Source organism: Suricata suricatta, chromosome 12 (assembly GCF_006229205.1).
Source record: "Suricata suricatta isolate VVHF042 chromosome 12, meerkat_22Aug2017_6uvM2_HiC, whole genome shotgun sequence".
In the NCBI taxonomy this organism is placed as follows: domain Eukaryota; kingdom Metazoa; phylum Chordata; class Mammalia; order Carnivora; family Herpestidae; genus Suricata; species Suricata suricatta.
The window spans coordinates 76,003,053-76,025,717 of record NC_043711.1 but is presented as its reverse complement, the minus strand read 5'-3'; the positions used below and the strand labels follow the sequence as shown (position 1 = coordinate 76,025,717).

The 22,665-nt window shown below is 49.4% G+C and overlaps 1 protein-coding gene across 1 annotated transcript in view; it reads left to right on the top strand.

Annotated features, from left to right (window-relative positions):
* CDS2 (CDP-diacylglycerol synthase 2) overlaps nt 1–2,797 on the top strand; it is a 53,953-nt gene extending 51,156 nt beyond the window's left edge. Inside the window, exon 13 of the mRNA XM_029916308.1 lies at nt 223–2,797. Within this exon, the coding sequence (XP_029772168.1) occupies nt 223–355 (133 nt within the window). The 3' untranslated portion in view covers nt 356–2,797. The remainder of the gene's footprint in view (nt 1–222) is intronic.
* The last annotated feature ends 19,868 nt before the right edge of the window (nt 2,798–22,665 follow it).

Here is a 22,665-nt window from a genome sequence, read left to right as displayed (position 1 = left end):
TTTGAGTTTGGTGAAAATTTAGAATTTTAGCTATACCTCAGTTGAAGTGAAGAGCATCCCAATGTGAATGCAGTTTTCAGTTGCTACTCTTTATGGATCTTTGAGGCCCCCTGCCCTCCATGAGTAGAGAATCCATGGGGAACAGCAGGCATTTGGATGATCAGGCCCTAGAAGCTGCTGGGCCCCCCCGACTCAGTGCTGTTTCCTCACATTCCCCTCCAGGGGCCCGAACCCAAGCAAGCTGATTCAGCAATTCCTGACCTTGCGTCCAGATCAACAGCTGCACATCTTCAACACCCTCAGATCTCACCTGGCTGACAAGGGAATGCTGACAGCCACCACGGAGGATGAGTAGGGCCCCCAGGGCCGAGAGAGCAGGATCAGGCAGAGCGAGGGGCAGGGCCCCAAGGCAAGCCCCGCTGGTGTGACTCAGATGGTGACAAGGCTTCAACTCACTGGTGTTTTCTTTCTTGGGGTGTTTTTTTTTTTTTTTTTTTGTAGAGTGTTTTTTTATTTGTGGGTTTTAAAAAACAATCTGTATATATATAGTCTACGTGCTTATGATTTGGGTTGTGGGTAAACTATAGCTTTGAGTTGGAAAGAAGTCACAGGGGTGAGACCATTTGGGTCTTTGAAGCAAAAGTTTTAGCCTGGAAGACAGTGTTGTGCCCTCCTGGGGTGCGTCTGCTTGGTGCTTCTAGCTCCCAAGCTAGAGCTTCTGTTTTGGCGCTCAGTCAGAGAGTGGAGACGTTCATCTGTGTCTGACCAGTTCAGGGGACCCCCGCCTGTCTTGTAGCTGCCCCCTGGCAGGGAAGAGGTACACAGCTTGGATGTCTTTGCTACCGGAGAGCTTTCATGTGGGCCTCTTGAGAAGCCCTGCCCCGGAGTGATGGGACAGCTGCCTTCCGTAGGCCGGACGGACACAGGCTTATTAATCAGATGAGCATTCTGCCCACAAAGTCCTGGGGAGCGCAAGCTCTGCTTTACAATATGGGTTCACCTTACTTCATCATAGACTGAAAGGAGGCTTCATTCGGTTTCTTTTTTTTTTCCTTTTTTTTTTTTTTTCAGAAAGCACGAGAAATTATTTATAATAGTTTGAAAACAACACACACTGTAATATCTCCAGTGTATGCAGTAGAATGTACTGTAACCGAGCCCTCTTCCACAGGCTGTAGGCTCCGGTGGCTCCGCCTCACCGTGTCTGTTCAGGGACGATGTCATTCACATTTGTGCTGTAGACTTGTTGCTGCTGAATCCTTTCTGGGGGCTTTCCTGTTAGGCAGGGAGCAGGGGGCTTCTTGTTCACGCACCCTTAGCCTGACCAACCACCCACGTAGCTGCTGTGTTGTGTACATACTACTCTACGACAAGTGCGTATCTGTGTTTGTGTAGTTTAAACATCACTTATTTCTTGCAGTGATTTCAATTGTACCATGACTTCTTCACTGAAACCACAGAATCCTGCTTACAACTCTGGACAACCTAATCCGATTAGAGGTTTGACTATTCTGAAGATTCAGTGCACGTTTTTAAAAAATATAATGTGACCAGTTTAAATGTAGTTTGTATTTCATTGAGGGACCTTTTTCCTTTTAAACTGTGATTAATTCTTTTTCCCTGCCTGATTATAGAATGAGGTTGACTTTGGGAAGACAAGCTCTTTGTCAGCAAGCAGGGGAGAATAGGAGAGAGAACTTGGTGCCCAAATGCGTTTGCTTATTCCGTGCCACACCTGTTCTCATTGCCAAATGTGGTGCAGAGACCCGCTTCATCCCCTTGGTCTGTGACTGGTTCGTTCTGTTTCCGTTGAAATCAGTCTTCCTGCTTCCCTGAAGGCTCACAGTCCGCCCAGATCGCGGACATGTGCAGCACGGGGCAGACCCCCCTCAACATTAAGCTCTCAGTCCCCGTGTGATGTTTTTTTTCTGAGCTTTTACTTCCGTTTCAGTGCAGGGCTTTGCTGTTTCACGTCCAAGGCCCCCGTAAAAACAAAACGTGTTTTCGCTTGGTGTTTCTGTTGCAGCTGTATGACCCTGGCAGGACATAGCACTCTGTGGGGCCACATTTTCCGAGCCCTCTCCTAATTCCAGTATTCTGATATTCTGACTGAGTTCTTGTCACCAGAGGCTACGTAGGGGTATCGAGTCACGTCCTGGGCACCCAAAAAACAAGAGCTTTCAGGCCATTTCTAAATGCTTGTCCTTGAGATGAGTCGGTATCCCATCCACAAATCTTAGACAGTGGAGGTAGTAACAAATCTAGTTTTCACATTGAAGAATGAACTTGGTTCTGGAGACCAGAGATAGAAGGGGTTGTCTCTGTCGCCTTATTGTGGGTATATGGTGGGTCCTTGGTGGCTGGGGCCCAGCAGCTCTTGAATAAGGCCGTCTTTGGGATCAAGGTGCCTGGCACATTCCTTTGTGGAAGTGGTCACCAAGTGGGGAGGGTGCTGGCGTCCCAGGAAGCTGAAGCTGGGTGCTCACGAGAACTCTCAGCAAGAAGCCCAGAGGGTCAGCTCGGGTTTTATCTTCTGATTTCCCTACATGCTTTCAGGTCAAGTAAGAGGAATTTCCTAGTCTAGTAGCTGGGAAAGCCACACCACCTTGTGTCTGTAGATCTTTATCTATATATATATATGCACAATGTTTTTTTTCTCCCATTTATTGAAGATATTTCACTGTACAGATGAGATTCAAGAGACTATTTTAGCATATACCTGTGCATTCTTAAGGAATGGCATAACTTGCTTCAGATCCATTTTTTGTGTGAAAAATAAAATGTGGCTGAAACTGTGTGCTCTCCCTTGTGTGAATTCAGTTTCTGTATATGGCTTTGTTTCCCACTTGTCTTTGCCTCATAAATATCATGCAGTCCTGATTTCAAGATTTTTCTTTTCTTTTCTTTTCTTTTTAATGTTTATTTTTCAGAGAGAAACAGAGTATGAGCGGGGGTAGGGGCAGAGAGAGAGGGGGAGACAGAATCCGAAGCAGGCTCCAAGCTCCGGGCTCCGAGGTGTCAGCAGAGAGCCTCAAACTCAAAAACTGTGAGATCATGACCTGGGCTGAAGTCAGATGTTCAACCGACTGAGCCACCCAGGCGCCCCAAGATTTTTGTTTTCTGTTCTGAATCTTACACTTCATCACAGCAGGCTTCTGAGGGCCCTCGGGCTCAGAGCCCCGGTGAGGACGCTGAGGGCCAGAGAAGGCGGAGCGCTTCCCCCACGGTCCTGGGCCAGAGGCGAATCTCACTCCATCTTGCCAGGACAGGAATTAGCCCTAGCTCCACTTGCTTTTGTGAAAGTGGTGTGGGTGTGCTTGGAATTCTGCTGGGATTCCAGGAATTCTGCAACTTGTTCCTCAAACCGAGGAGGCCGGCCTGTGTGCCAAGTCGGAGCTGCAGGCCTGGGAGCTGATGGACACGCTGTCACTGAGACCAGGGAGCACCTGCAGAGGCCCGGGCCTGAGCCTCTTGCCTGTGAGCCCTACTTGTGCCCACTCACGGGACATCCCGCCCTTTCCCCTTCCCTTCCCTAACCGCCCTCAGCGCAGGGAAAGTCCACATGTATGTTTTCCTCTGAAAGTGACCACCCCTCCCCCCTAGGGCAGCCTGGGTCCTGTTTATGTTTATTAATTTTTGCCTGTTTTATATTCTGAGCAAATTAGTAGCTAATGTATAATTATCTTTAAAACATATTACTTAGTGTTTTCTGTATTCTGGGTTTCTAATTCTATAGTGTATGTTTGAAATTAGTATCTCTTTTACTTTTGGAAAGGGATGAAATGTAACATTTTAACTTTACCCAGGTAGACTTTGAGCCACTTTTATGTATTTATTTTTTTTCTCACTGGGCTGCTTCTCCTGTAACTTGACTTGTATTTTTGGAATCTTCCTGTATAATATATTTTAAAGGAGATTAAACAGACCCTGTGATTTGAGTCTAAGCTGGTTGCTGAGTTGGCCAGAGGCTAATCTGAACAGATCCTTGAATTCAGATCTTCAGTCTGTCAAGAACCCCAGCAGGCTCAGAGACACCCTTGGTGTTGGTGGAGGTGCGCAGGGGAGGACATGAATGGCTCAGGGCAAAGAGCGTCACTGCTTGGAACATTCAACAATGGCCTTGCTCCATACGGTGCCTGCTTTAGGTCAATTTCTGAGCAAGTAGATTTTTGTTGCTCCACCAAATGTGATCCGTTGTTGCTGGACCCTCTCCCTGTGTTCATAATACCTTAGGCCCCATCACCGTCTTTCAGAGTAACAGCGTGTGCCCAGGCTTGTGCATGTGATGATGTGCTGAGTAGGGGTGGAGCGGGAGGGGTTTGGTTTCACTTGGTCCCAGTGTTCCTGTTCTTCCAGAGTCAGGGTGGGGAAGAAAGGCTAAGAGGAGGATGTCCAGGTGGCTGTCTGGACACCTCACAAGACCGTGAGGTGGGGACCCACTCACTGAGCTTGTCTGCGGTCGGGGCTCTGACCACAGCCGGAATAAACCATCTGCTCCCTGCAGAGGGGGGGTCGTTCTTGGGCAGAGTCTCATTATTCTGTCCTTGTCTTGGTGAAAACGAACTTCCCTTTCCCTTCATCAGTCTCCACACAGTTGACCAGTTTCCAGTTTTTGAGATTTGCCACTCCCACTGCCTGACTTGGTTTCCCTTGTTGAGGGAGGGCCTCATGGCCTGATCTCAGAGGGTGCTGCAGTTTGGACCATATGGTGGTGAGTGAAAGGTCTCTTCCAGGCCCACCTTCTCTTCTCAGCGAGGATGAGTCACAGCTGCTGGCCGCTTGTACCATTGGAAAGTGGCCTTTCTGTCCCTCCTGGCTCGGCCTTGCCACCCTCTCCCTCTCAAGTTCACCAGCACTGACCTTATTTACCTTGGCTCCCAGGTGGGTAGAGGCTATTCTTGCCTCTTTCTCCTGTTCATAATCAGACCATGTTTTCAAAGGCAAAGAGATCACCGCTGGGAGGGCAGTTTGGGAGGTACACTGTGGATGCTCAAGTAGTGGGGTTTGTAGAACATGTGGGTGATTTAGGAGAATGGAGGGCAGAAATGTGGCCTCCAGGATTTTATGGCCAGTGGGTTTCAAGTCTTTTGGCCATTTGAAAACCCTGCCTGTCCCTTTTCTTCCTCCACCAGACGCCTGTCTGCTGAGGCTCCTTTTTATTCTTGAGCCAATAGGATACTAGCAGTATGTTTATTAGTAATAACAGCAATAATAGTGATAGTACTTAATATGTGCCAGGCATAGTGCTAAGGGTTTACATACATTATCCCTTTTAATCCAGAAAACAACCATTGATTAGGTATTATTATCCCCATTATATAGATAAGGAGACTGAGGCACCCTGACAGGCAGATTTCCGTGGTTAAGATGATAGCCTTTGGGCTCAAATAGCCCTAGGTTTGGGCGGGTTAAGAGGTGTACCTCCCTCTCAGGATTGTTGTGAGGATTTTATGAGATAATGCACATAAGCATCGAGCACAGTGCATGGCACATAGTAGGCGCTCAATAAATGGTAGGTATTTTTTGTTGAACTCAGTAATTTGAACCCCAGTTGGTGGAATGCCAGGGACTGGGTCCTCACTCACTACACTGTCCCATGCCCTGCACACAGCCTGGCAGTACAGTCTAGAAGATTTCCAGAGAAGCAGTCCAACCTTAACGCCCATCCACAGCATCTAGGTGCCTCATACTTCATTTAGAAGGCCAGCCTGACAAAAGCAAAGAGGACATCAGGATGGTCAGAAATCCTCCCCTCTTAGTTGGAATGGTTTCCTTGAGGTCTCTGCCCATTTCCTGTTGCCCCTGGTCTAGACTTTCCCTGGAGAAGGAGGCCCGTACCTCTTGCTGATGGCGCCCCTACTCCATGAGACGTGAGGGCCTGTGACTCCGGATCCCGTGTTCCTCTGTGTGCTTTTTGCACACAGCTCAGAGGTTTACAGCTGTTCCCTTAATGGGTGGATCTCTTAGGAGCCGAGAAGAGTGGAGCAAAGACAAACCTAGGATTATAGTACCGATGGAAAGCCTAAAAACTCTGCCCATATCCCCACAACGTAACTGGTTAGGGGGCTCGTGTTTCATGCTGTCTTAAAAATATTAATGGGCTAGAATGTCCTCTTGAGGATAGATGGTGTGGGATGTTGCTGCTGGAGTCTAGGTTAGCTAGAATCTAAGTTAAAGGATCAAACGGGTGTGTGATGAATGAAAGGGAAAACTTTAGGCACTGGATTATGTGAAAAATACTTTTGCTCAGTTTCTCAAATGAAGATGGGGACTTGGGAAGGGCATATGTGTGAGTGGAGGGTTCTTTGCTTTGAAGGAATCTCGTTGACCAAGGATTTATGAAATTCTCAAGCCAATGGAATAATGGTAGCAGAACTACCGATTAACCATTGTCTATTTCTGGCCGTTACTGAGGAATGGTGACCAGACGCAAAGGCCCATTGTATTGAAATACTGGTCTGTCCCCTTCAGTTAAATATCGAAGTAACGATTATGGCAGGAATCAGTAGAACACAGTTGTGGATGTGTTTGTAAGCAGCTGCTGTGATGGCTCATCCTGGCTTGCCCTCATGCCCTCTTGGACCCGTGTTTGCCAGGCCTGGCCCTCCTCCCTCACTGTTGCATCTGATCAGGCTGCTCTTTTCTGTAGAGAAGTGGGGTGTAAACTGGGGAGAAGGGCCCTCTGGACACCAGGCCGAAGATGCCTCTGACTTGGTCTCCGGGCCATTGGGCAGGGCCAGGCTCCTTGCAGCCTCTTCGGGGGGCGGGGGGGGGGGGTGTTACCTACGTGTAGCGCTTAGAGGGCTTGGCTGGGCTTAGCCCCCTGGTGATTCTGATCCAGGTGAAATTGAAATTGTGTCTCTGATATCATCCATATCACTGTCTTTGTCTTTGGCTCCTAGAACACATCTGTTTCTTACCTCCATTAGCTTCACATTCTGGGCTTGTCACCTTTGTGCCTAGAAACACCAGAATTGGAAGGGAGTTCAGAGTATTTTCTAGCAGGCAGAATGTGCATACCTGTTCTTAAAAGGTGTCCTTTGCGTGCTGCTTCGTTTAAATCCTCTGTACACAGAGCACCGTATTCCTGCCTTAAGTCACACTGCCTGGGGGGTCTGGGGACTGGTTAGAAAGGGAAGGAGTTGAGCAGATAGCAGGGCCAATAAAACCAAAGGACTTGGAGCCAAGAGAACAGGTGAGGGGCAGGATGCAGAGATCTGTCAGTGTCCAGCCAGAGGACAGCCAAGAAGCCACGGAAGCAAAGGAGAGGCCAGGAGTCTGCAGCCGAGGGCAGGCTAGCAGAGGCCAGCTCTGTGTTTTGTGGGTGCAGGGAGAGTCAAAGCTTTTGGATTATGGGCTTTTGGAGTATCAGCTGATGCTGATACCAAATTTTAATTTTTATTGATGTTTATACTTTCCAAAAGAGGAGGGAAGATCAGAGTGGTAGAGGAGAGAGTCCCCTCTGTCGAAGCCCTGGGAGCCCTGTGCTGTTGGTGTGTTGGGCACAGTTGGGGACCTGCTCAACTCTGTCTACTCGGAGCATCCAGTTCACAGGAAAGTTTCCCCAAACAGAAGTGGCCTCCCGCCCCGCTGGGGAGCGCCAGTCACAGTGTCGCCCATCACCGCCTGCGTCTGAGCCACCCAGCGGTTAGCCTGTATGTACCCTGCCCCCTCAAGGTCGCTTTCTCTGCTCCTCCTTGTGTGGGGGAGATTCAGTATTCTTGCACATTCGGTTTTCCTGCCCTCAGACACGGGTGACCTTGGAGCAGCTCCTGGGTGTGTGTGGAGCCCACCTGGCGGTCCTTCAGGCCTCCCCCCGAGGGTTGTGTGCCCGTGTGCTGCCGCCATGCCCTTTACCCAGCTTAGTGGCTCACAGTCCACGTGCGGCAGCCACAGCTGACCTTTCTCCGTGCGTGGTCTGACCCCTGTGGAACAATACGTGTAGATTCTTTCTCAGCACAGTTTCAGAACATGAGATATTGTCCACTGGGAAGTATTTACCTTATTTATATACCTGAGTGTTCTGTTACACAAATAAACATTATTAAATTCTGTATCACTTGTGGTTTCTGATGGGGGAGGGGTGCCTCTTGAAGGCCACGGGTGCAGCAGGGGTGCAGCACTTGCCTCGAGATGTGAGGGGGTTGGTTGTGTGGAGCCAGCGTCCCTTCCCAGGGTGTTGCCAACAACTGCCTGCTTCTAGAAACATTCTGCCCTTGGCCTTCGCAGCCTGCTCTCCTGGCTTTCCTCCTGCTTCCTTAGCTTCTCCTTCACAGCCACTTTTTAAAAATGTTTATGTATTTTGAGAGAGGAGTGTGAGCAGGGGAGAGGCAAAGAGAGGAGAGAGAGAATCCCAAGCGGGCCGAGCCCAACCCAGAGCCTGATCCCACGGACTGTGAGGTTATGACCTGAGCGGAGACCAAGAGTTGGTCACATAACCGACTGAGCCACACGGGCGCCCCTCCTCAGCCCCGTTCTGAGTATCTTCTTCCACCAACCCTCAGATGGTGGCATTCTGGCCAAGGCCCTCCCCTCCCCCTACCCCAGCTGATCTCTGTCCTGGGTGTTCTCCCCCACTCCCGGGGCTCTGATTACCACACGCACCTCCACAATTCCCAGGCCACTCGCTAACCCACGTGGGCTGTGAGGCCTCTTCACGTGGACTTTGTATGACCAAACCCGGACCCTGGCCCCTTTCCCACACCTGCCCCAGCCCAGTGTTCCGTTCTCAGTAACCACAGCCTGCCCGTCCTGCCTTCATCCTGCCTGCCAACGGCTCGCTGGCTCGCTGTGCCCTTACCCCTCCACCAGCCAGACCTTTACACTCTGCCAGGGGCAAGCTTTCTCTGCGGGGTGCCTTCCTGTGGCCTGAGGCTTGTTAGTGGGTTCCTGAGGCCATGCCCCCTGACCCCCCTGCTCTCTCCTGACCGTGCAGGTCCCTGCTTTGTCCCAGGCACTCTTGCCTCCTTGCCTCCCCACGGCGTCCTCTGCCTGATTTCTCTTCCCCTCTCCCCCGGCTCCCCCTACCTGCCTAACTCCTTACTCGCCTTACTGTCCTACCCTACGATTCTGCTTTCCCAGCAAGACTGTGGGCCTGTCCGGAGGGTGAAGGACACCCCGAGTCTACAGCCCTGTGGGTGGGTGGGCCAGCCCCCACCACCCCTAGGCTAGCACCTCGGCCGAGCAGGATCTCCAGTGTTGGCCCTTTGCAAGGGGCCTCTGTCTTTCTTGTCCACAGGAACCCTCGGTAGGGGATCTTCTGGAATGAATTGCTGCCCAATAGTCAAGGTGCAAAATATCGTGCATTTACTTTTCTTAATCCAACAAAATCTCACTGCAAGCTGTGGGTTTCCAAGGTTAATGGGAAACCCAGCATTGGTGGTTTTCCCTGGCTGCCTGCTCCCCTGTTCTACTGGGGGCCAGGGCTCGTGCGGTGCTGGAGAAATGGTGGGATCCCCCATCCGCAGGCCATGTGCTGAAGGCTCTTGTCGTTCAGGCCTGAGAGGTCCATCTGCTCTCTCTGAGGAGGTCCCCAGTCAGTGGCATCAGGGCCCGTCTCCCATGACACCCCCTGCCGTTGTCTGCACCTGGTGTCTTTCCACCTCAGAGGCCCTGTGCTCGGGTCTTGGTGATCTCCACGCATTCAGCACACACTCGGGTATCTGCTCTGTGCTTGGCCCATCTGGACACTGGGGATGCAGCCACAGAGCCAACAAAGTCCCTGTCCTCGTGGAGTTCATTGTAGGAGTGGGTAGCAGACACCCGAAAAAGGTAGTATGTTAGCTGGAGAAAACAGCCAGGAGAGGGGAGTGCTGGTGGGGAGCGATTACAATTTTAAATAGGGTCATTTGGGAAGACCTCGTTACCAAAGTGATGTTTGGGCACCTGGACGTGCTAAAGGGTGTGGGGAGCGTGTTCGGGCAGGTGCCCAGCAAAACACTCAAAATGTCTTCGAGGAACTGCAGAGGTGGGTGGAGCAGGGTGAATGGGGAGGTAGGAATGCAGTGGTAGGAAATGAGGTCCCAGAGATAGCAAGGCCACTGGCTTCTCCTCTGAGAGAGAGGAGAAGCTGTTGGAGAGCTTGGAGGCAAGGAGTGACCTGATCTGCTGTTTGTTTTCAGAGTCACTCAGCTGCTGTGCTGAGAACACATTTCAGAGAGGTGGAAGGAGGAGGACCAGAGGGGGAACACGGTGGCAGTCCAGGCAGGAGATGGTGGCTCAGCGCGGGTGGTGCAGTGGGACTGAGGATTCTATGTGGCACGGAAGAGAAGACAGGAGTGAGGGCGGCTATGACGCTGTTGGGCTGGGCAACTGGAAGGATGGTGCCGTTTTTTTGGGTTGAAGAAGGCTGAGGGAGAACAGATTTGGGGTGGGGAGTGGAGCAGAGAGGGAAGATTAGGCATTTGGTTTGGGACACAGTAGGTCTGATGTGCCTGTGAAATATCTACGTGGGGATGTCCAGTCCAGGGGAGTGGCCAAGATGTAGATAATATTCTGCCCCGGGAGCCAGGAGACTGGCTGAAAGCACTGATGGAGAGGAGTTGAGGTCCAAAGCTAAGCCCTTTGTTCATTGTTCTGGACTTGGGGTTCTCCTTCTTTTCAGCTAGGGCCCTTCCCCTCAGCCCTTCAGTGAGACAGTGTCTCCCTTTTCAGGGAGCCTCAGACAATTCTGCTCTTGGGACAGGATAAAGGCCTGAATGGCGTTTGCCTTCATTGGTCCCACCCTACCTGACAGCAGCAGCCGCAGCGGCTGCTAACTTCCTTCTGGAGAAGGGGGCCAGCATCTTATAGGCTGGGTGCTCCTTCCTTGAGAAGAAGGGTGTCCTTACCTTTTGGTCTCGGGGGAAGGTGGCAGAGGGAAACAAAGCCAGAGTGATTTCTGTATTTGGATATTCAGAGGACTGGCAGTTGGGGTAGAAAGCCCCAGAGAATACACTGATGGCCTCACCGTGACATGACCACAAGCCATTACCTCCCCATATTTGCCAAAAGACATTGCCACTTCCAAAATCAACCCAAACCCGGGTTGCTCTCAAATGGAATAAAAGCATGCCGCCATTCCCTTCAGGTCTCTTCTCAACTTTGGCAAGACAGCTCAGCGCATTTTCAGGATCAAATGCACTTCTATCAGAGACTAGGTTCAGGGTTCATTCTGAGTTCTGTGTGAGGTGATTGAAGCTTTTATTCTCACAGCAAAGATGGGCCCTCTGATCTTGTTCACGTGGTCCTGATTTCTTCAAAGAGCTTTGGAAGGTAGTGGTTTCTAAGTCAGTGATTCTCAAGCTTGCCTGCACATTCGAATCACCTGCGGAACTTAAAAAAAAAAAAATGTCAGTGCCCAAGCAGCACCTCAGACCGATTACATCAGAATCTCTGGGGGTGGGACTCAGGCATGGTGTTTTAAAGAAATTCCCCAGGTGATTCCAATATAAGGTCAAGGTTGAGGAGCAGTGTTGAAGCCCCCTGCAGGGAGTCCATCCCGTCTTGAGACACTCCTTCCCCCTGGAGGTGGTCAGCACCCTCTTGGGGGAATGTCTTCAGTGGGGACCCCCGGGGGCCCTGAGGTGAGCTTTCTGGATTAATCGTTGGAGTGGCATTCTACACCACGGCCGCGGTGTAGAGTTGCCTGTGCCTCCCAGCACCTCCACTCAGTGCTCATTCTGTCTTCTCACATCTCAGAGACCGAGTCTGCCTCTCTTTCGCTTGGGAAATATCCGTAGTGTTTCCTATGTGCCCCCGGGTAGCTCCTTTCCTTGTCACCGAGCTTTCTCTTCTCAAGCTCTGTATCTCAAGCTCTTCATTCTACCTTATGAGAAATGCTTCTGGCCCCTTCACTATGCTGGCCCGTATCTGGACACACACAAGCTATCCTCTTTGAGGGTCTCCTCTTGTTGCCTGCAGTTACAAATGTGTGTGTGTGCATTAGTAGGGCTGCGCACGGGGTCCTGTGGGAAGTGAAGACCCCTAGTAGCTACTGCCCAAGAGGTAGCTTCTTCCTCTTCTCAAGGACCCCTGTATGCTACCTGCCATGGTGGTGGTGCTTATTGTCATGAAGAGGGGCCGAGGAGGGAGCCCTGTGGAACATCAGTGTGTAGTCTCCTACAGCCTCCATCAGTAGCCAGAGACTGTGCTTGGGGGAGCTGTCGTTGGTGGCTTCCTGAAAGTACAATTTATTTGAAATAATTTCAGACATATAGAGAAGTAAGAATTGTATAAAGAATTCCCTACATACTTTACCCAAATTCCCCAAATGTTAACATTTTCCCAATTTGTTTAATTATTCTCTCTCTCTCTCTCTCTCTCTCTCTCTCTCTCTCACACACACACACACACACACACACTTTTCCAAATAGCCAAATTGTTTGAAAGTCATAGACTTGATGCCCCTTTACTGTTACGTAACCTCATTCAAATTTCACCAATTATCCTAATACTGTTCTTCATAGCAAAATAATATATATAGTTTCTACTGATGGGGTTTGTGGAGCTTTGCCAGTGGCTTTTAGAATGAGAAATCTCCCCGCCCCCCAAAGCTGCCACCAATTCCTTCTCAGATGGGATCACTTAGGGCTCCCTGTCCTGGAGGCATCGGAACACGTGGTGCCTAGCACAGCAGGGCAGTGCTTTCATCAGCCCAGCAGAGGGCAGCAGTGGGTCACAAGTGAGGCCCAGGGCTTTGGTGTGAGACCTGAGTGGGAACCTGGTCCAGTGGTCGCTAGCTTTGTGACTTGAACAAAACACTCAACCCCTCAGCTTCCTCCTCTACAAAGTAGAGATTCTGGAGAGAATATGCAGACCTCCTAATCACCCATCAGAAACATTTTTGTGCGATTAGCACCTTCGTCTGAGAAGTGAACTCCTGGCAGATGCTCAGGAAAGAGCTGGCACTGGTGCTCCAGGGAGGAGCAGGGCTGGATGCTGAGGCTCGTGCCCGGACTAGGGGGGACACTCCTGGGGAGGGAAGCAGGGGGAGCTGAAGTTAGCAGCTGCATCACTTCCTCACCTTGGGCATCCCAAGGCCAGTTAGGTGGAAAATTCTCACTGGAATGTTGCCTGAGCATTTCATGGCGTTGTGCAGACCCCCACATGGTGCTGCAGCCCCCCACCCTCCCTCCACAGAACCCTTAACAAATCCACAAAGGACGAATGGCTGGTCGTCTTTTCCATTTTGGTTGGGAGAGTGCCCCCAACTTGGTCTCCTGACTCCATCATGTACGGGCATGACCTGATATGACCTGGTGGCTTCGGGCTACTCATTTCACCTTTCTGTGCTTCTGTTTCCTCATCTGTAAAATGGGGGTAACAATAGTGGCCGCCCCATGGTATTGTTGTGAGGGTTAAATGAGTTAGGACTTGGAAAGACCTTAGACTAGTTTCTGACACACAGTAAGTTTTCATAAATATTAGCTATTGTTATTTCAGTGTTCCCTACCCCCAACCCCTTTGTCCTGGTCTGTATACTTGGCTTTTTCATACCACCCTGGAGATGGCCCTGTGGGCGTGGAGGAGTTAGTGTTGGGTCTGGGCCATCCTCCCTTGGACATATCTGTTGTATGTAAGTGGCTGCTCACACTGAACTCCCCATAGCCACCAGTCAGGCTCGTGAGGTTTTAAGCTGACCAAGGGCTCCCGACCTGCCCATTATCTATTGCCACAAACTTATCAGAGAGTAATGGAGCTATAAAAAAATAAGGCTACATCCAAATGACTCAACAAGAAGAGGCTCCCAAAGATAGGACATTCTGAACATCAGCAAGGATAATAAATACAATTGATTGAAACGTGTCAATTAGGTTTAAATACATCAATTCAGGATGACACAAACTCAAGGGATCACCATTGAAGGCTGCTGGCAAATTAAAGCTATTTCTAAAACTCATAAACAGTGCTGCCTGAGTGGCTCAGTCAGTTGAGCATCTGACTTCGGCTCAGGTCATGCACTTGCACTTCGTGAGTTCGAGCCCGGTGTCGGGCTCTGTACGGACAGCTCAGAGCATGGAGTCTGCTTCAGATTCCGTGTCTCCCTCTCTGTCTGCCCCTCTCCTTGCATGCACACACTCTCTCTCAAAAATAGAAACATTTTCAAAAATTAAAAAAAAAAATAAAACTTATAAGCAAAGGGGCAAAATCAATCATTCATCCCACCTTCTCTAAATAAACTGTGCCAAATTTATTTATATCTAAATAAATACCTGTTGCATGAAGATGAACCAACAAGCAGCCTAGGTAGAAATTGGTAAATAAAGGGAAAGAATTAAGAGCAGGGAAATGGACCTGCTCATATATGAGCACTTGCTTTAGGGCCGAGGTTAGTGCAGCAGGGAAAGGATGGGCTTTTTCATAATTGTGGACAGGGTCCCATCGTTTCCTGGTAAGAGTCTCACACTTAGTAGAGGACAGAGGTGGTGATGGAGATGGGGAGAGATCCGAGGGAGGCGGAACATGACGAGGTAAAGGTTGTGAAGGGTGTTTTAGAGGAGAAACACCTGACACATCTCTGCTTTGCAAATCAGGACTTCTCACGGTGAAGTCGCCCTCATCTGGGAGTCGATGGCGCTGGTCAGGGCTGACTGCTTTGGTGCATATGGGTCTGTTATCTTTGTTTTGACAGCCTCTCTCTGTCTGGCATGTGGTGGGCGTCAGCATATTTAGGTTTGCAGAAATAACAGTGGTTCTTATTCTGCTCACTGAGTGGGATTGATGTGACTGTCACTGTGCATGTTCGATTCCTCTATGAAAATTACTCCCCGTCTACACTGGAGTCTGAAGAACCAGAAGAGCTGAAGGAAGGATCAATGTAGCTAGTCCTTTAAGCAGCTGGTTTCGGTTGGGCTTCTCCAGGAGCAGAGACCGAGGAGGCGGTTTGGAAGTGTGTTCAGGACAAACCTTCGGAGTGGTGCGGGAAGCAGCCTGAGGAGTGTGGATTAAGGAGAAGGTCCCGCCAGGGGGCATCTGGGGCTCAGTCCCCCTGCAGGAACTTGTGTCACTATGAAGAGCATATTCTTCAGAGTCGTCACCCCTAGGGAAGGGCCTCCAGCCTACTTTGTCACCAGTTGAGGGGAGCTTCCGGGGACCTCACAGCCTCCAGCGGAAGGCACCGAGGTGCAGCGGACCAGGAACAGGCCAGAGGCGCCTCCCAGTCAATGAGTCCGAAGCACTTGCTACCGGAAGCCGCTGCACGATGGGAGCGGTGCCGGCCAAGGGGGTGCGTGGGCACTGGCTTCCGCGGCTCTCAGGGAGAAGCTGGTTGTTGAACTTGAAGCCCGGGCCGGGAGGCCAGGCACACAGTCTTCCCAAGCATGGCGCAAAGGATGCCACTGTGGTATTCGGCAATTCCATTGTTTGAGATCCTCACAGCAAATTGTAAACAACAGCAAAATAATTTCCACGATATGTCCATCTCACAAAGTCCACCCAGTTTTGATATTTCCTCCAACTATTTTGTTCTTTAAAGTAGTCAGCTTGTGTGGAGCCCATGTAACTCTGGAAGAAAGTATGGGCTAGGTAGATCTTTTCCAGGAACTCATGCACTTCTTTTCCGGGAACTAGCTGGCTTTGATGTATTGAGGCCTTTCTCACGTGGGCTCAGTCTGCTGGATACTGTAGGGCAGAAGGCAGGCGCACAAGGGTGCTGGGTGAGGGGGGCCAAAATGCAGACCAGCTCCCCTCGCCTGGTCTCCAGCATCCAGTAAGGAGTTGAATCCAGTCCGGATGCATCTGGACACAAGGAATCTACAACCTGTCTGGAGGATGTATCTTGTTCTAATTTGTACAAAGTTGCCGGATGAGTCAAGGTGAATGGAGGTACTAACTGGGGAAAGTGAGTTCAGAAAAGAATGATTTATATCCACGGTGTGTCATTAAGGCAACTGTTGGGCATAATGAAGCCACAGTGTTGGTGTTCAGTGTGGACGTGAAGACGAGTCGTAATTAGTTCGGGAACTGCCACATTTCTTCCTACATCAGGCCAAATGCACACCGACCCTTCTGAGGACACTTACCTTGAAAAGGATTAAGCGGAAAGTCACATCAGCTGTCTTTAAGAACAACTTTTACTTCAGAACAATAGCAAGGGATGGCTGGGTGGCTCAGTTGGTTAAATGTCCAACTCTTAATTTCAGCTCAGGTCATGATCTCATGGTGGTGAGATCGAGCCCCACGTGGGGCTCCACACTTGCCATAGAGGCTGCTTGGGATTCTCTCCCTCCTTCTCTCTACCCCTCCCCTGCTCATGCTCACACTCTAAACAAACAAACAAACAAACAAACAATGTCAATAAATACCAAATAACCACTCACCCCCACTTTACAAAAAAGGGCAGAAAGAAACACAGGAGCCTACTAGTTTGGGCTTCAGAAAGCCCCCAGTACTAACCAGCTTCAGGAGGTGTGTGGAGGCAACAAGTCCGTGCTGACTTCAGAGTCCCCTGGAATTCAATATCCAGTGACAAGAGTGAGTTAGTCGCCTTAAATAAAGAAATAGGAAAGTTGCGTCCTGAACTCCTGCTTTGGGCACCTAATGGAATGGACCTTCCATTAGTGGGGAAAGTAGGGAAAGTTCATAAGGAAAGGAACAAGGAGGAAGGAGGGAGGTGCTGGCCCAGGGTCTGGATGCTGCCCCTTTGCACTTCCGAGCCCACACCGCACACAGTCTTCTCCATGGCCACTTGCTTTTGCTTGGCTTAGATATCTATGACATCACTTCTGGCACAAATGCATATTTTACTTATACTTTCTCCTAAAAATGATGCATTTTGCCATCTGATCACTTCTTGCCTCTTGCTATCACCTTGGAATGAATCACTGTCATGTTACACCTAGATTAGCCACCCTCCTGACTGGTCTTTCTCTGTCCCTCTCTTCACTCTAGGGCCAACACAGCTTCCAGAGTGATCCAGCCCACTCAGATCCTGTCCCTCCTCTGCTGGGAGCCCTAGAGGAGCTTTCTTCTCTCTCAGAGTCCTTATAATCCACCACACCGGCCCCTTGGAAAAGCACATCCCACCTCAGGACCTTTGCACTTGCTGTTCCTCTGTTTTGGATTGCCCTTACCCCCGATGTCCACATGGCTCCTTCATATCTTTACACAAATGTTTCCTCCTTAGGGGGTTTCCTCAGGCCACCCATCTAACAGCACACACACCTACACCCCAGATCACCCCTTCCCCATTTGTGATTTTTTTTCATCTGCTTCTCACTAACATACTACATATTTTACTTATTTGCATATTGTCTCTCTCTGCCTCTCAGGGGTGAGATTCCTGAGGGCAAAGATTTTTCCCCTTTGTTCCCTGTTGTGTCCTTCTAGAACAGTGCTGGGCCAAGGTAAGTGCCCTGCAGTACAGATTAGATGTGAACAATGGGAACCTAGCAGTGCGACCATCTCACCTGGGCACTGGAATCGCTTCCTTCCTGGGTTCCCGGGGGCGTGAAAGGTTAGATGTTTCGGCCTACCTCTCCTAATCCCCTGCGTCTCTCTGGCTGTATGGACAAAGATGCCCTGAAATACTCTGGGCTATGATTGCCTGCAAACTAATGGGTTTGCACTGGTTGACCCTGGGGCTCCTGAGTCTTAGATTTTTGGTGGTGGAGGTGGGTCATTTCTACCTTCGTGTGGTCAACCTTCAACCAAACTGTACTAGCAGAGTAAGTCATGACTCCTTCTGGTGAGTCTGTCTCGGCTGCCTACAGTAGACCTCACGAGTGACGGGTCCTGCTCTTGGCACTCACCATTCGAGGACTGCCTTTCATTGTAAAGCCCTGCACCTTCCTGCACAAGGCTTCCCTCTCTGCAGCGGGGAGGCTGGAAGTTCTGGGGAGTAAGTGTCCCGGGGAGTGGCTATCAGCTGATGACCTAGGAGAGTTGCTAGGTAAATAATCCAGGCCCTTTGCCCCGCTGTGTGTTGCCCCTCGTGTGTTCTGTGCTGTCTCCCAAGGCTGCCCAGCAAGACTGAGCCCCACTGGCCTAGAGTGATGTCCTGCTTGTTGCCACTTCCTGCCATCCCTATATCGCTCACCCTACTTCCTTACCAGCATTTTGGGGATCACCTCCCTAATTGTCTGCTTGCACTCAAATCCTGTCTCAGGTCAGCTTCTGGGGAACCACCGAAGATGCTTCTCCCTGACTCCTGCTCAGTGACCCAGTGCACCTGGGATTGATGGCAGTACTGGCCTCATCCTCCCACTAGGGAACCTCTCTTCCCCCATATTGCCAGGACCCCTTTGGTCTCAATTCCCCTTCCATAATCTCCCCCTCTTTTTCCAGACCCCAGCAGACAAACCCCAAATTATTATGCGGAGTGACTTAACTTCCCGATCCTTCTCTCTCTCACCCAAGTTATGCCCACGGGGATCTTTACTTTTTCTGCCAGCCCTACCTTTCGAGAGCCTTGGCTAAACAAAGCGGTAGGTGTCACCCTGCACATTTGGCTTACTTCTGAGTGTTAGCCGTTGCTCACACTGCAAACAGTTTCAAACGGTATATTTTCCTCATTACATCTGGCATTATGAGGAAAAGTAAGCCCCAGGTACACGGAGGAGGCTTAAAGCCCTAGATGGAAAGTTCTGTTTGTTCACGGAGCATTCGGGGTAAGACATAGTCTTTGTTGGTCACATGAATGACAAGCAGAGATACAAATTGTACAAGAAAATAATGTTCCTTCTTCCTGGAATCTCTCTAAAGGAGGAACGATGAGGACTCTGGGTATTGTTATTTTTAAAATTGGCAGATAGCCTCAAATTGCCAATCAGCCTCAAATATACACTTGAGCCGATAATTTCTCTTGAGCACCTAGCATCCAAATGTTAGCCTCCATGTCCTTAACTAGACTAGCAGCCTGGGCACACTGGAAATACTAAACTGTCTACCCCAAAACAAGGTGGATTTGAAAATAAATAATGCATTCCACAGTCCCACACGGCGGCATGCTCCACGGAGCCCTGAGAGAGGTAATGTGCTTCCGTCTCTTGTGTTCTCCCGGGCATTTCCAATTAACTCAAGGACTGTGGGCCCCTGTGTGAGATTCTGGGAGAAGGAGGTGCAGAGAGAGGTTTTTGCCTAGTTTTTCACCTTCAACTCCATTTGGTCATCCTGGACCTCCTTGCCTCAATGATAAGGGGCCAAAAAAAAAAAAAAATCCCCAAACTCAGCTAATTGTAAGACTGTCCATCTAAACATCCAACTCTGGAATCCAGCTAGATGATCAAGGTGTGACCACATGTCATAGCCCTTATAGTCATGTTCCAAAGAATATTGACACACGAGGGTAAATGCTCACAACAGATCACAAACTACAAGGCAGAATGTACAAGAAGTACATTTTGATAAATGTGTAGGCAAATAAAAATTAGAGATACATTTGTAAATTACTTCCATACACATGACACGTGCTTATATTATTTATATGTAAGTTACTTACACATATAAATCACATGTATGAAACCATGGGGAGAGTAGACAGGATTGTGTTCATAATGGGTACATCAGAAGGAGGGGTGATTTGGAATTTTGGGAAAGATACTAATTGGTGTGTTTTCACAGTGTTTTATGTTGACCATATTCTTTTTGCAAATAGAAAAATACATCAAGAAAAAGAATATTGTCTTTGACCCTGTTGATGCATAGTTTGAGCAAAACTACACCTCCCAGTTGCCTTGCAACCTGAGGTGTGGTGCTGTCATTCATACTCACATGGTTTACCAGGGCTGGTGAGCTGGTCAAAGGTCAGTAGACCTGAGTGGCACCTGGGTGGCTCAGTCGGTTAAGTGTCTAACACTTGATTACACCTCAGGTCATGATCTCATGGTTCATGGGTTTGGGCCCTGCATCAGGTTCTGTGTTGACACTGCATAGCCTGCTTGGGATTCTCTATCTACCCCTCACTCCCCTCCCCCATGCACTTTCTCTCTCTCAAAATAAATAAATAAACTTAAAAAAAACAAAGGGTCAGTGGGACCCTTGAAGTGGGTCACCATAAAGAAACAGCAACACCCCGTCTAAGTCTTATCAGACCACATCACGGACTGTGGTTATAAGCTCTTCATTGTCCTGTATATCAGCTTAGATGATGGGGAAATTGATTTTAGTACAGAGATGACCCAGCTACCTACAGGACTGCTCTGTTTTACTGCAGAGATGAGGTCACCTGCTGCTTTCACAAGGGCTCAGCCTGTGTTTATAATGGCCCTGTTACACTGAGATAGAACCTGTCTTGGCATCAGAAAAATCTGGATTTAAGTCCTAGGTTAGAGTTTTGACCCTATGTGCTGTGTGACTTGGGGCAAATTACTTATCGTCTCTGAGCTTCACTTTACCCATCTGTAAAATAGGATCCCCATGAAAGGATTTTTGTGAGGATTAAGAAAGTCCATAACCTAGAGCCTGACATCTGGTGGCCAGTCAGCACATGATGGTCATTATTATGGTCTACTTCTGTCATTTGCTAGATTTTGACCTAGGCTAGAACTCTGTCATGCAGAGACTCAGCGATTGCCCACATAAAGTAAAAACACTGACAGCAAAAACCAAACTTGCCTGGCCAGCCCACATGGGATTGGGCTGAGGATTAAGTAAGGTGAAAACGAGAAATGGCTATTAACCAAAGCCAATGGGAAGAACTCAGCATTTGGCCATGGAGAGAAGCCAGAAAGAAAGATTAATGAGTCACTCTCATTGCGAAACTGATTGCAAAATAGCTCCAAATCTTCCTCTCCTTGTATCTACACTCCTAGGCAATGTGATGTGGTAGTTCCTCCCCTCCAGAGGTGGAATTTGTTTTTTACTCCTGGAAATTGGTGCGGGGCCGTGTGACTTGCTCTGTGTTGTGAACAGAGGCTTGGAAAGTGCTAGCACAGTGAAGCTTGCCCTTCCCTGGTGCTCTTGGGGACCCTACTACTACTGCTATGTGAATGAGCCCACTGCAGGATGATAAACAGACTGTTTTCATCCCTGCCAACAGGCAGACACCCGGCAGATGTGCGAGTGAGGTCATCGGCCATGTGCACTGTAGTGCGCGAGGGAGCCCGGCCAACCCCACGCTGAGCGGTCGTCCCGCTGGCCCAGCCCATCCATCAACACCACATTCCTCTGTATCTTCAAGTAAAACCGCTGTCTGAATTATTACCCTTACTAGTTATCAATCTACGGCTTAAATCTTTATCATTCTTGTTCCGTGTGTGTTCGGTAGAATTCTAGGCCGAGACCAGGCACGTGGTGAGTGTTTATAGACTGAATGATAGATGCATAGATGGATGACGTAAGTCAAGGCAGGACAAAAGGCTGGAGCAGGGGATTTCTGATGAAGAATGGTTAAAACAGGGTTTCTCAAACTTAGCATTAGTGACATTTTGGCCCAGATAACTCTTTGTGATGTGCATGTTGGACAGCGGGGGAGAAGGGCTGTTCTGTGCATTATAGGATATTTAACAGCACCGCTGGCCTCTATACACCACATACCAGTAGCAGCTCCCCTGATCCCCACAGTGTGACAACCAGTAATACTGCCACACATTGTCTCATGTCCCCCGGGGAGCAAAATCACCCCCCCTCCCGGCATCCCCACTGAGTTACGGGAGAAGATTCGGAGCGGCTGTTGGGGTTGCATCTGGGTAGTATTGAGCAGCTGCCTCACACAGACGGCTTCATCCAAGGACCCATGAACGGTGCCGACAGGTCAGGGAGGCTGGCTGGGGCTTCTGGGGCTGAAAGCCAGAGTCATTGAGCCGCTGGCCCTAACGGGGCTCGGATGCTCAGCTCTAGGGTAAAATGAGAATTGAAAGACCTAGTTTGTGATACGCATCTCTCTTTCCTGCCTCCTCGAGCCTGCCACTTTGCCTCTTCATTGGTATTTCCACCAGTCAATGGACAGAGGATATAAAGACCTAAGAAACACTGGGGAGCCAACGTTGTCATTTGCTTTAAGGGTCCAGGGAAGGGAGAGTGAAGGAACCAAAATGGCCTTCGTGGCAATTTCAGTTTCCTTAGTCCTTTGTCCTCATCAGGGAAAAGGTAATTAAGAAGCAGCTTTATTTCCAAATAGTGACATATTCCCAGGCCAACAGCAGTCCTTACCAAAAAGTTTTAGGAGAAGATGGTAAAGTCAGAGCACTAAATGTTTTCCCCCACACAACACAGCAGAGATGGATGGCTCTGTGAGGGACTTCTCCGTCATAATCCAACCACCCATCAGCCTCTGGGTAAGATGGTGTTATAAAGCCTTTGTCTCTTTGTCTACCAACCAGGCTTTAATCTCCCCTGACACCATTACAGGGTGAAGATGTTCTATAAACAGAAGACAGCCAGCGTGCCTGGTCTAATAGCTTTCTCTCCCACTGTTATTCAAAACCCCCTAATGCAGGAGCTCTCACATTTATAATTCTTAGCAAAATAAAGCCTGCTTTCTGGCTGTATAAACCACTGGTATGGGTGTGGGGAAATACACCGAGGAGATGCTTGAATGTAAGTATGTTTCCACAGAGGTAGAGTGTGAGAGGAATTTGTTTTTATTGGTGGCCTCGGGGCACTGGGGATAATGAAACACTCGGGTCAGGGGTTTCTAGGAGGATTGGGAGATGAGATTTCTAAGCGAATCCAGCCTTTGGAGCGCTGCTGATCAGTGACTGTTTTTGCCACAGAAGACTGTTCGTTTGTCATAACAAACTCCCGCAG